This window comes from Sorex fumeus, unplaced genomic scaffold, assembly GCF_029834395.1.
Source record: "Sorex fumeus unplaced genomic scaffold, SorFum_2.1 ptg000075l, whole genome shotgun sequence".
NCBI lineage: Eukaryota > Metazoa > Chordata > Mammalia > Eulipotyphla > Soricidae > Sorex > Sorex fumeus.
Window position 1 is genome coordinate 9,287,966 of NW_026606132.1, and position 12,827 is coordinate 9,300,792.

Genomic DNA, 12,827 nt, shown 5'->3' on the forward strand with positions numbered 1-12,827 from the left:
GAGGGTGATGGGCGCCGCCTGCGATCCTTTCTCCTTCTGGGCGCCCGGGGAGGCCGGCATCAGCTCGGGGGGGAGGGGGGGGACAGCGTCGCCGGGGTGCGGGTCGGGGGCCGCAATCTAGGGCCCACCCGGCTCCACCGCGGCTCGCGACGCGGGGGAAACGGCGGGCCGCAGCGAACGGGAGTGCAAGAACGGCGCGTCCGGCGGCCGATTCGGGGTCGGACGGTCCGGGCGGGGCAGCGTCCCCGGGGTTGGACGGCCGGCGCCTGTGGGAACGCTCGGGCGCCCGTCACACTTTCTTTGGCCCGAGCGGGTCAAGCTGTGGCACGTCGAGCCCGAGGCACGTCGTACCGGCGACCGCCTCCAGCCCGGAGCCCCGCGCGGTCGCCCGAGTCCCGCCGAGCCCACTCGCGGACGTTCGGCCGCCGCCGCCGCCGCCGCCTCACCTGCCAGGCGCCGCGCGGCCGCCCAATGAGCGGCGCCCGCTCGGTCGCGGCTGCCATGTTCGCCCCTTCCGCGCTGCCAATCAGGACGGCTTCGGCCAATGGGCGGCGCGGCCGGGGGTCACGTGACCGCGGGCCAGCCGCCTTCCCATTGGCGCGCGCCGCGCGGCCTCCCGGCTCGGTTTATGTGAGACGATTGAGTGATTGACTTTATCAGTCCAAGGACATTACTCTGGAGGCGAAGAGGCTGGGACGCGCGCAGCGATCGGCCGGGATCGAGCCTGCCGCCAGCCCACGGCCCGCCCGCCCGTCGCCGCGAGCGGGCTCCGCGCCTCGCCGCTGGCCGGCCGGGGAAGGGGGGGTGGGTGGGAGAGGCGGTGCGGAGGGAGCCTCCCGGCCCCAGGGGTGTGCGCCCTCGGGGAGAGGAGGGGTGCCCGGGACACGATTGGCCAACTCCGCCCTCCACTGATTATTTCGCTTATTTTTTCTTTGTGCGCGCCCGTTAGTTTGTTAAACCAGATCTAGTCCCAGATCTTTTTTCTCCTCCCGTCTCCTCCCCCTGCTTCTCCCCCCGACCTCCTCCTCCTCCTCCTCCTCCTCCTCCACCTCCTCCTCCTCCTCCTCCTCCTCCTCCTCTCCCCCACCCCGCCCGCTCCCGCTACTTCCCCTCCTCCCTCCCGCAGGAGACTCTCGCAAGCGGCGGAAAGTTGCGGCCCCCGGTACCGCCTCAGGAGTCTCCGGCGCGGCGCGAGCGTCCGCACCTCTCTCTCGGGCGACGGCACTTCGGAGGATCGCCTCTCCCTCTCCCGCTCCCGCACCCGCTCCCGGAACGCCGCTGCCCGGAACGTCCCACCCATGACGATGCTCCTGGACGGAGGCCCGCAGTTCCCCGGACTGGGAGTGGGCAGCTTCGGCGCGCCGCGCCACCACGAGATGCCCAACCGCGAGCCGGCGGGCATGGGGTTGAATCCCTTCGGGGACTCGCCCCACGCCGCGGCCGCCGCTGCCGCCGCCGCCGCCTTCAAGCTGAGCCCCGCCGCGGCGCACGATCTGTCCGCGGCCGGCCAGAGCTCGGCGTTCACGCCGCAGGGTTCGGGTTACGCCAACGCCCTGGGCCATCACCACCACCACCACCATCACCACCATCACCACGCCGGCCAGGTGCCCGGCTACGGCGGCGCCACCTCGGCCGCCTTCAACTCCACGCGCGACTTTCTGTTCCGTCAGCGCGGCTCGGGGCTGGGCGAGGCGGCCTCGGGAGGAGGGCAGCACGGGCTCTTCACCGGCTCGGCGGGCAGCCTGCACGGGCCAGCCGGCATCCCCGAGCCCCCCGGCTACCTGCTCTTCCCCGGGTTGCACGAGCAGGGCGCCGGGCACCCGTCGCCTCCGGGGCACGTGGACAACAACCAGGTGCACCTGGGCTTGCGCGGGGAGCTGTTCGGCCGCGCCGACCCGTACCGCCCCGTCGCCAGCCCGCGCACGGACCCCTACGCGGCGGGTGCCCAGTTCCCGAACTACAGCCCCATGAACATGAACATGGGCGTGAACGTGGCGGCCCACCACGGGCCCGGCGCCTTCTTCCGTTACATGCGGCAGCCCATCAAACAGGAGCTGTCGTGCAAGTGGATCGACGAGGCGCAACTCAGCCGTCCCAAGAAGAGCTGCGACCGGACCTTCAGCACCATGCACGAGCTGGTGACACATGTCACCATGGAGCATGTGGGGGGCCCGGAGCAGAACAACCACGTCTGCTACTGGGAGGAGTGCCCCCGCGAGGGCAAGTCCTTCAAGGCGAAGTACAAACTGGTCAACCACATTCGAGTTCACACGGGCGAGAAACCTTTCCCGTGCCCCTTCCCGGGCTGCGGGAAGATCTTTGCCCGCTCCGAGAATCTCAAGATCCACAAGAGGACCCACACAGGTAAGGGGGGGGTGGAGGCGGGCCGACGCGGGCTGTGCCGCGCCACCGCGCCAGGGGACCCACTTTCAGGGCTGAGCCAGAGGGGGTGACGGCCCCCCCGCCCCCCACACACACCCCCGGGAAAGGCGCGCTGTCAGTGCCCCAGCACCTCGCACCCTCCCCACCCTGCAGCGCCGCGCTTTTGCCCACTTCTAACTTCCCGGGCAGACGGTTGGTCTGCGGTTTCAGAACTAATTGGAACCTTCTCGCGCCCAGGAACAAACTGGCGCCGCCTCTTTTTGTCTCCCTTTCTGGGTTACTAAGAAGGGACTCCAAATGTGTGGAGAGCATATTGCTTACAAGAGACTTAACTCCAGGCACACATTGGGGGGGAAGCGACCATAGAAATGCTAATGCAAACTAACTTTCCGTTACTTCCGCTCTTTTTTACTTTTGATTGGCACATCTCCTAATTAAATGACGGATACTTTTGTCAAACTATTTTTATTTGGAGTTCCAGGTTCAATTCAGTCCTCCCGGAGGAAAGCTAAAGTAGCAAAGACACCACAGTTACGTGGCTTGTTCAGAACATCTTGTAAAACTGTCTGGAGTCCCTGGATTTATATAGTTATCTCTTTTCGAGCGTTAAGTCCGACGGGCCAAGCTTTTTAGTACTGGGCTTAGCCAAACCGCTGCGTATGAAAGAGGCAAATTAAAAGGTACAAAGAAGGAACTCAATGGGATTGTCCCGACCCGGGTTCATTGTCCCGCTGGGGCTTGGTTAAGTCGCCGAGGTAGCGGGCGGAGCGCGGTGGCGCATTGGGAGCTCTTCGGTGGGTAGAGTGGACCCGCAACTTCGGGGAAACTTTGGAGGAGCCAGGGGCTTTCCAGTCCTGCGCGAGAACAAAGGGGCCCGCAGGTTCTGGGCCGGCCCTGCCTAACCCCCGCCCCCGTTGCTGACCACCCGCTCCCCCCACCCCACCCCCACCGGCTCAACGGGCGCTCTCCATTTTTCTCCAGGGAAAAAGAGATGGCACCACCGCCCCCAGTTGGCGCTCCCTCTCCGGGAAGACCGCCGGGCTCTCCATCTCCGGCTAGCGGGCCCTAGGAGGCTCCCCGGAGCCCTGACCATCTCCCCCCACCCCCCACCCTTTGCGTTTTTTTGTCTTTCGCAGGTGAGAAACCTTTCAAATGCGAATTTGAAGGCTGTGACAGACGCTTTGCCAACAGCAGCGACCGCAAGAAGCACATGCATGTGCACACCTCGGACAAGCCCTACATCTGCAAAGTGTGCGACAAGTCCTACACGCACCCGAGCTCTCTGCGCAAGCACATGAAGGTAATTACCTCTTTATTAGCGGTCGGCGGTTTATAAACACTCGGCCCGACAGCGGGCCGCGGAACGGAAGCGCCCGCGCTGCCAACCCTGTAGACTCCAGGCTAAATCCGATTTGCTCCAGCAGTGACACCTTGATCTCCCATTTTGGGGACCAGGGTGGTGGTTCGGGGGGCGGGGAGAGCACAGTGGGGAGGTGGAGGAAACAATCGGTTGTTTACTGAGAAGCTCTAACCGAGCTCGCCAGGGCTTGAGGTGGCGGTTGGCCGCCTCCTTCCTAGCTCAGCCCGCGGTAGGAACCGAGAGTGTCCGCGCCGAACCCGGGGGAGGGTGGTTCATTCGCTCTTCAGCATCTGATAAAACAATAGGGCCGAGGAGCGTGGTCTGATTCCCACGCGATTGTCTGAGACCGCGCACCACCCAGGGCGCACGTGTCACCTTTTCTATGTACCTGTTTTTCCAAGCTTAGTGAAACCTGGGCCCGGAGTCTTTTATAGGGCTCCAAAGACTAAGTGCTCATTCCACTCCACTGGAGGAAAAAAGCATTTTTTGGAAGGCGCACAAATTCAAAAGTACTTTATTCCTTTTCCCCAATACCAATCTAAGGATCGAAACTATTTCCTTGGTGAACGTCTCCGGGTTTTTCTAGATATTGGTAATACAAAAATTGAAAACACAAACAAAATCAGCGCTTTTCTCCTAAGTGGGTCACTGGGCGATCTTGCTCTTACAGTGCGTGAATTCTGCTCTTGTTTTTGCTTGCACAATGCCGGTTGGAATTATATTCATTATAATATATACATGTTAATTTTAGGTTCATGAATCTCAAGGGTCAGATTCCTCCCCTGCTGCCAGTTCAGGCTATGAATCTTCCACTCCACCCGCTATAGCTTCTGCAAACAGTAAAGATACCACTAAAACCCCTTCTGCAGTTCAAACTAGCACCAGCCACAACCCTGGACTTCCTCCTAATTTTAACGAATGGTACGTCTGAGGACAAACACAAACACAAACCCTGTTAACCATAGAATGGACCAAATGCATTCTTAAAAGAAAACTGAGACCAATCAGATGGAAAATGGAGTTTTAAGGCAAGAGGCCATATATAGGGGCTGCAACTTGATCATTGAAAATGTCCAGGAAGGTTTGTGGGCAAGATCCAAAAGTAGATATGCCCTTTCTCAGGATTAGAAAATATGTTTTGACATTCGAAGGATTAAAAAACATCTCTCTGCTTTTTTCTCCCTGTTCTCTTGCTCTCTGCACACCCCCCATCCCCGAACTCCTTCAGTTCATTTTAACACTTGTCCTGTTTCTTGAGAGGAAGTTATAGAAGGTTTGTTGTTGGTTGGTGATGTTAAACTGATGGAAATCCTTCGCCTTAGTGGTGATTGTTTAAACTCTCACAGTCTTAAACCGTGCCAAAGTCCTGTTATGTCTTGAACTTTTCCTCAAAAGCATTACACTTGTGAATGTATTTTTGTCTAATGGGGTCGAAACTGTTGTTCAGTGTTTTTTCAGGCTGAGGATGTGATGTTACTCTACACAGATTGTGACGTTTAGTATACAGTTGCCTTTGTAATAACTTTTTTTTGTAAATACATATCCATTGATGCCATATTTATCGTTTGTAATTTAATTATTGCTACAAGTGCCGGGAACTGAACAATATTTATGGATAAATGTTTTCTAACAAATTCTGTACAGCTTTTGATTATAACTGCTTTAGCATTAAAATTTTATTGTTTTGAAAGAAGAACACAATTTACAATTTTTGAACCACTGACTCCTTTCTCTTGTTTTGTAACAGCCTCCTTCTACAAAGAGGAGACGTGAGCAAAAGAAACCTTGTTTGTTGGTATTTATAACTCAGTCAGATCCCTTTTTTAATTGTTAAATTATTTTTCTATTGCAGTATAGATTCCTTACAGTGTCAGTTTCCATCTGGGAAGACCTTCCTTTCTTTATCTGTAGCTCAGATGGTTGTTTAAATGTGTTTGTCCTGGATTTTCAGCATGCAAATCAAATATTACTGACCAATTCAGTTAGTGGCCATGACATCTCAATCTTGTGCTTCAAAGACTGAAAAGCTGGATTTAATCATCCCTGCCCTACATATATAAACATAAGGTAACCTAATGAGTTTTATGTCCCTTAGTTTTTTATTACCTGACATAAAAATCAACATTGTGGCAGGATGCATGTCTGTCTATTCTATTGAGCAACCACTCATATACCTATATATGTTTGTATCTATGACTTATCTAATCTGCCTATCAAATCTATCTAGCTATCTATATATTTTCAAAAGTAAGTGTTTGTGTCTGAAACAGTGTTGATGAGTAAGGCCAATTGAGCCGTGCTTACTTATGGTTAAAGTGCTTCTTAAAAGAACTATAGCCCATTTACAAGTTTGGAAGACAAAGGCTGATTTGTTTTGCTGTATATAGTTCAATTAATAATTATCACAGGAATTCATAACATTTTTATAGCAGTGTGATGACTGCAGCAGTTCTGAAATGCTATTATGGGAAGAAAAACATTTGCAAAATATGTATTTTTAAAGTTCATGGTTTGTAGGCAAAGATGTTAAGAGCATTGTTTCCATTAAAAACAATAACAATGAAAAAATGGTTGTTTGCTTTGTGATAAAATATTAACAGATCCTTTTAATCTTCAGAGAAGCAACTCATTTGGACAAACAGTTATCTTTCAGTTGTTATGTGGAAAAGAAACTGATTACTTATATGGTGGGGGGTTGGGAGTGGGTAGGGTGTTGACTTTTTAAAAACTAATTTAGGGTGCTGTTTATTACTGAGTCCAGTCTCTGCATGAATAACCAACATGCAAATCAGCAAATAGAATGGTGGAGATAAAGAATTGTAAAGAATTTAGAAATGTAATGAATAGGCTTAAATACCTCCTTCTCTTGAAGGGGCAGTGCTCTAGGCTTTTTGGTGGCAGTAAATTTGGTAATATACATAATAATTTTGAATGCTAGAATTCTGTTTATTGTTCCTTTTGAAGAAATAAAGTCTTGGCACATCTTATTTATGTTACAACATTTTTTGTATTTAGTGCCTGATTATTTTCCATGTTCAAATAAATCAACCTTAAAATGAAATGCTCAAAGAATTTCTTATGATTAAAAGAAACTTTGATTCCCTGGATAAAGTTGAAGCGGTCTATTTTAAGTTATCCATTGATCTTTGTTAACAATTAATTATTGACAGTTTCTAGCTGCAAATTGCTTTAGAAGCAGTTTTTTCGTTGTGGAGTTTTTTTTTCTTTTCTTTTTTTTTTTTTTTTTGGTACTGCCCTCAACAAGTAGCCAAGGCAAGGTCCTGAAAACCCTGTACAGAGATTGGGATGACTTCCTAAGTGATAAGGTAACCTGGTCAGTCTAACATTCCTACCCTAGACATTCCAATCTTGACCTTGACATTGAGGGTGCTAGACCAAATTTGTACTTCAAGATGTTCCCCTTCACCTCAAACTAGAGACTGTTTTAAATGTTCATCAAGTTTTCAGAAAATGTATATTAATTTATAAGATTGACTTTGAATGTGCCCAGCTGAAATCTGCATAATGCTTTTCTTCTGAAATAACGCCTTGAACTTCCACAGTTTTGCTTCATGAATTTCCTGTCTGCTGTAACCAACCATAAATGGAGTAGACTTACGGGTTGGTTGCAGGATTCGTTCATGAATTTTCTTCTCTTTCTCCCATGGTAACATAAAGAAAAGTTTGATTTTTCCTTAGTGAGTGTGATTACTTATTGAAGTGATCATATCCTAAATGTCTACTCTTGTGTCCTAAGAGGGGAGATAATATTGATAGCCAATATAAACATAATGTAAAAACTTTTCTCCTCTACATGATTTTCTTTAGTTTGGCGGTAACATCACATTTCTCGAATAGTCCATGTCTCTGTGCTTGTCATTTGCTGGAAAGAATAGTTTTAGTAGAAACCCTTTCACAGATTTTCTACTTTATAATCTGACGTTTGGAGTAAACATTTACATTCTTGAATTCCCCAAACAAAATTGCAATCCTAAAGATGAATCAGCTGGAAAGCATGAATGCAAGCTGGACTCTTAGTGATCTACCTGTTATTTTCCTTCTTGCACCTGGTAAGACCTTTGTTAAAAAATCATAATTTCCAGAATGGGTGGTTTAGTTTAAGAGTTACACTGTTGGGTGGGGAGGGGGAGGTGTCTTATTTCCACTCAGAGCAAAATCAGCCTTCACCACGCAGTCTGGAAAGGCAAAATATGGGTGGCCAGGCTCAAATCAGGACGGTGCTGGGCTTAGTCACTTCGAAGGCTTGAGAGTTAGGAGTTGCCTCTGCTCACAAAGCCTGAGGGGAAAGTTATGTTAGGACTTTCTCTCTCTCTCCTGTCTCTCAGCCTCTTTGGGTCCTCTCCATCCCGACCTACCCCGAAAAAGCTTCCCCCTAGCCCTAAACAAACAACGAAAGCTTTATGGGCTTCTTTCCACCGAAGTCTCTAAAATAGTCTCGCGACCGGCATGCCTGTCCCCGAAGAGCCAGGCTCTCTGTGTCGCCCTACAGAGTGGCTGATTCGCGCGCTGGCTGTCAGAGCCGCGAGGCTCGCGTCTCTAATCGGGGACACGGTCTCGGCCTTTGGCAGATCCGGGCTTCGGCTCGGCTCATCCTCAGTCGCCTCGTCGGGGCGCCCGGAGTCCCCGTCCACGCAACCAAGTTCTTACCAGCGCAAACCACGGCGCTGACCGGGAGGGGAGGGGACCTCATTTCCTCGGGTCAATTCGCTGGCGGTCTCGGCCCCGCTGACCCTTTGACCTCCACCTCCAGGACCCGGGGCGGCCGTAAGCCGGCGGTGGCCCGGGGCTCCCGAGGACGCTTCGCGCCCCATCGCCTTCCCGGGCTCATTAGGCCGGCCAGGCTGTAAAAGCAGGAATCAGCCGCAGCCCTAATCCGGACCTGGGGTCAATATGAGCCCAAACAATGGTGAGCTCCGAAGGCCACCGCGTTCAGCGTCGTTGCGCTGGCCGGCAACTTTGTGTTCCATTCATTTGCCTCGGGGCGCAGCGCTGCGCGGCGCGGGGGCGAAGGTGGGGAGGGGGTCCCCGGCGGGCGGGCGTCCTTTCGTTGGTTCGGTCCTCGGACAGCGCGGCCGGGACCAGAGGCGGTGTTGACGGGGCTCGGGGAGGGATGGGAGGCGGGGGTGGGGGACCCGGTTGGCGGCCCCGCGCCCGGGACCTGAGGACCATCCCCGAAGGGGCCGCCCCCCGCGCCGGGAAGGGACTTTGAAGTGGGTTTTTAGCGCGCACGTGTGAGAGCGGGAGCTGGGACCCGCTGGGAGGAAAGAGGAGGCGCGGGCGCGAGCCCCCACCCTTCCCCCCAGCTCCCCGTTGCTCGGGGCCTTTTCAAGCCGCGGCCGGGGTCCGCCGGCCTCGCATCCCCCGATCCCCCCCCCCCCGCGCCCCACTCCCGCGCAGCCCCTCGCGCAGGCGCACACCCAGCGGCCGTCGAGTCGGCAGTGGCCGGGGGGCGGAGTGTGGGGGGGGGTGGCGGCGGGAGGTGAGTTGCCAGCCGCTTCGCGGTGCAACCGGGCCTGGGCTGAGCCGGGAGGGGAGGGCTGGAGTGGGGGTGGGGGGCTCGGGGGGCGTCTCTCGAGTGGTGAACATGGCGGCCGGATGCGAACCCCCGCCGTGCGCAGCAAAGCGCAGGCTGCGGGCTGCCGCACTGTTGTGTGGTTTCCACCCGCTTGTTATTCCTCAGCTCCCAGCGCCTCTCGGGGGGATGTAGGTCGAGGCGGCCGAAACCCAGAATTGTTAACCACAAAGGAGAAAAGCAATACACATACACACACATGCACACACACACACGCACACACACACACACACACACACTGCCACAACGGAAGCAAAGAAGTTCTTCCAGGGCATGCCGGGGCGTGGGAAGTTTGCGTGCCTTCTAGGGGGCTGGGGTACGGCGGCCTGCCCCAAGCCTCTGGTCCCCGGTTCACGGATTTTCGCCTCCTGTATAGGGGTTAGTTTGGGGAGTTCTGGGGCCCAGGGTAGGAGGCCCAGTTTCTCTGGGACCAGTACAATACATCGAGTGGACGCGGCTTTCCTCTAGGACAATAGCAGGCCCCAGGGGGTGGGGGCACCTGCACTCAGGAACTAATCAAATGTTCGATTAAGCCCAAACATGTGCTTCTTGATACACCTACCTGTTTTTCGGACCCCGTTTTCTGCCTATCTCATTTAAACGTGGGCTGATGGGAAGCTCCACTCGCTAAGCTTTTGTGTGAGTCGCAACTGCTGGTGGTCTTAATGCTCAGAATAAAACTGAAAAAAAAAACAGGCCAGGGTCGCGAAAACTTTAATTTTAATAGCTTCTGCTTAAACTGCCTTTAGGTTGGCTTGTGAAAGAACTCTTGGTAGCGCGGGAATGTTCTGCTGGTGTTTTCTGTACGGGGGCGGGGTGGTGGTGGTGAAGGGAATGCTGCGGATTTTTCAGAGGTGTCTTCGTGAGGACAAAAAAAATGGAAGTGTGATTTTTTAAAGTGGAGCCCCGAGACCTGTAGGGAAATAAGCCATAGAAATTCATTGAAGTTATATCTTCGTGGAAGTCAACAGCCCCTATGGATTGCCCACTGTCAAGCCTTAGAATTCGCGAAGGCGTGGGGCATTTCCCGTGGGCCACCTTGGAAAGGGCCCCAGGTGGGTGGGCAGGTCATTAGAAAGGCTGCCCCGGATTGTGGAGGAAATCTGCAAAACAGTGCCTTTATCCACAGAGAACAATTGATGGGGTTTTCTTTCCTCCTTTTCAGTGTACAAAGAAGACGGCTTTGGAGCAAGAATTTGGAATATGCATTTAACTTGCAGTGCTTTGCATTGGAACCCCATGAGCAATTAGAATAAGCATACCGTGTACTAGTATTTTCTGCCCTTTTCTTATGTGTGATTCCTGCAAGTCAAAGGGATTGTGTGAGCCTCTCACCAGTTTGGTAACTTGTTTTCAAGTTGCCATGGAACAGATCCTTCCCCTCCCTCGGCTGATGAAGTTTCCTTTCCCGGCCTTAGCCACTACCCTATTCCAGCTCGGTCCCTAGATTAGTGCGGTACCATCTTTGAGAGATCAAAGGGAAATACACGGTGCTTACTATGTACTTTACTTTTCCATGTTATAGTTTGAGCCCCGAGGTTTGAGCTTTTACCTGGTTAAATCTCTTGTCCAAAGAGGGAGAAAGGGGAAAAGTTCATTAAGTTGCAAAATCTTTAGTCAAGGCTTAGGCAGTTTGTCTCTTTAAGAATCACAGAAGCCCAGATTGTCTTTTAAATTGATTTTAAAATCTAGCTGAAGATGCACTGGTGAACTGTCTCCCCCGGATACCTGCGGTGTTCTTTGGGTCATTTGATATGGTAAGAGTCTGGTTGATTTTCATAGGAGTTAGGTGAATGGAATTTCGAAAAGCTGGACTAGTGATAAATTGGTAGAACATTTATATTTGTTTGAGTCATGACTCTAAAGGGCACTGCTTTTCCCACTGAGGTTTGGTTTCTATCACAATTATTGAAATTTACAACTTGAACAACCGTTAAGTTTGCAGGGATCATTTAAGGGGAAGGGTGTTTAGAACACTGGACTAATGGTAACAGCACAGGAGCAGAACTTTGAATATGATCTGAAAAATGCTGGTCTTTAAAATCTGTTGAAAACTGAAGAAAAGATCTTTGTTTAAAAAAGCAACTACCAAAGCTAACACATTTGTGTATTTATACTGTGATGACAACTAAACCTGTTTGCTAATCTGATGGAGAGAAATGTGATCTTTACAAAAACTTAAAATGGCTTTCAGCAAAAGATAAATTTATAGTGCTGAATCTCTGATAGGATATAGATGCTGTCTAATGTGTTTTATTGAGACACAAAATAAAGATCCTTTGAATCTAAGGTGTTAAAAACAAAGGATTCCATACTATGTATTTTAAACTGTTCAAAACATCTAGATACATTTATAACATTTTTTCTAAGAGTAAATCTAATCTGTTTTGACCTATCTGCAGTTCACTTTTTGTTTTTTTGCCAGTGTTGTCCTGCTTGGTATCCGGGACAGTCTCTAATTCCTGACGAAGAACTTGATTCTGACGTTGGTATGCAGCAGCGAGCCCGCCATAACACTGCCTATCCTAAATTCAGGGTTAATGCTGAACCTACTGTGCAAGAAATGATTGACTGATGAGGTTTCAAAGAAAACCACATCGATTTGGATGTCTGTTACCTTGAAGTGATCATTTTTAAAGTAGTAGCTTCTTCCCTACGTATAAAAAGACTATTTTCTTCTTCTGGTATATTTCATTCTGTGTTGAGCAATCATTTGTGAAATGAAAAAGCAAAAAAGCTCCTCCTTCTCCTGTAACTATTTAGGATTATAAATGGGAAGATGGGGATAAAGATTGGCTTAATTTGTAACCCAGTGTATATTATCTCATGCATTGTGTTGACCTTGTTGAAAATCTCTTTCAATTCCGTGCATTCCACATGTAGAACTAAAAAGTTAAACTTAGAAACATGAATGCTTGTTTTGTTAATTTCACATGTTTGTGTTCCAAAAGCAATACCCAGGATCCCCACTACTATTGTTTGATTTAAATAAAACCGTTTAAATTATTTTTGTGATTATTTTATTACATTAACAACTGCAGCCCATTAGGAACCTTTATTAATCTATTGAATTAGAACAATTTTTGTTATATTCACATTTTTCATGAGATAGCTGGTCAACTTGGAAGAAACAACCCACTGAGCCAACCTCTATCATTCTGAGCTCACTTTTTTTTCCTGGAAGAACTTCAGGCCAGGTGCCAGGGAGGTCAAGAGAAGAACTTAGAGTGAAAGATTGATTGCCGTGATTAGAAGGATGGACTGGAGGCAGGAGTTTGGTGGGGGAAAAGAGCATTTGAACGCCGCTATTTGAGTGGGAAAATAGGCTGAAGGAAAGACAAAGCTGAAGATAACACCAAAAGAGAAGAGAGAGGCCATTACTATATAGCACATTACATGTATATTGTTCAGAAATCTCAAAGTGGCGTTTGGGGCAAATAACTTGGTAGTCATTGATTAGAACACTTATAGAATCGTGGATTGTTATGTGTT

General features: G+C 50.6%; 1 protein-coding gene across 2 annotated transcripts; it reads left to right on the forward strand.

Moving 5' to 3' along the window:
• Nucleotides 1–1,252: 1,252 nt before the first annotated feature.
• On the forward strand, nucleotides 1,253–12,324 carry ZIC3 (Zic family member 3). Of its 2 annotated transcripts, none has more exons than XM_056130275.1 (3): nucleotides 1,253–2,364; nucleotides 3,519–3,682; nucleotides 11,761–12,324. In XM_056130275.1, exons 1-3 carry the CDS (start codon nucleotides 1,299–1,301, stop codon nucleotides 11,908–11,910), a joined length of 1,380 nt encoding a protein of 459 aa, XP_055986250.1. In that variant the 5' UTR covers nucleotides 1,253–1,298; the 3' UTR covers nucleotides 11,911–12,324. The 2 variants fall into 2 exon arrangements, with proteins under 2 accessions (XP_055986250.1, XP_055986249.1); XM_056130274.1 differs by lacking the exon at nucleotides 11,761–12,324 and adding an exon at nucleotides 4,494–6,409.
• Nucleotides 12,325–12,827: the final 503 nt, after the last annotated feature.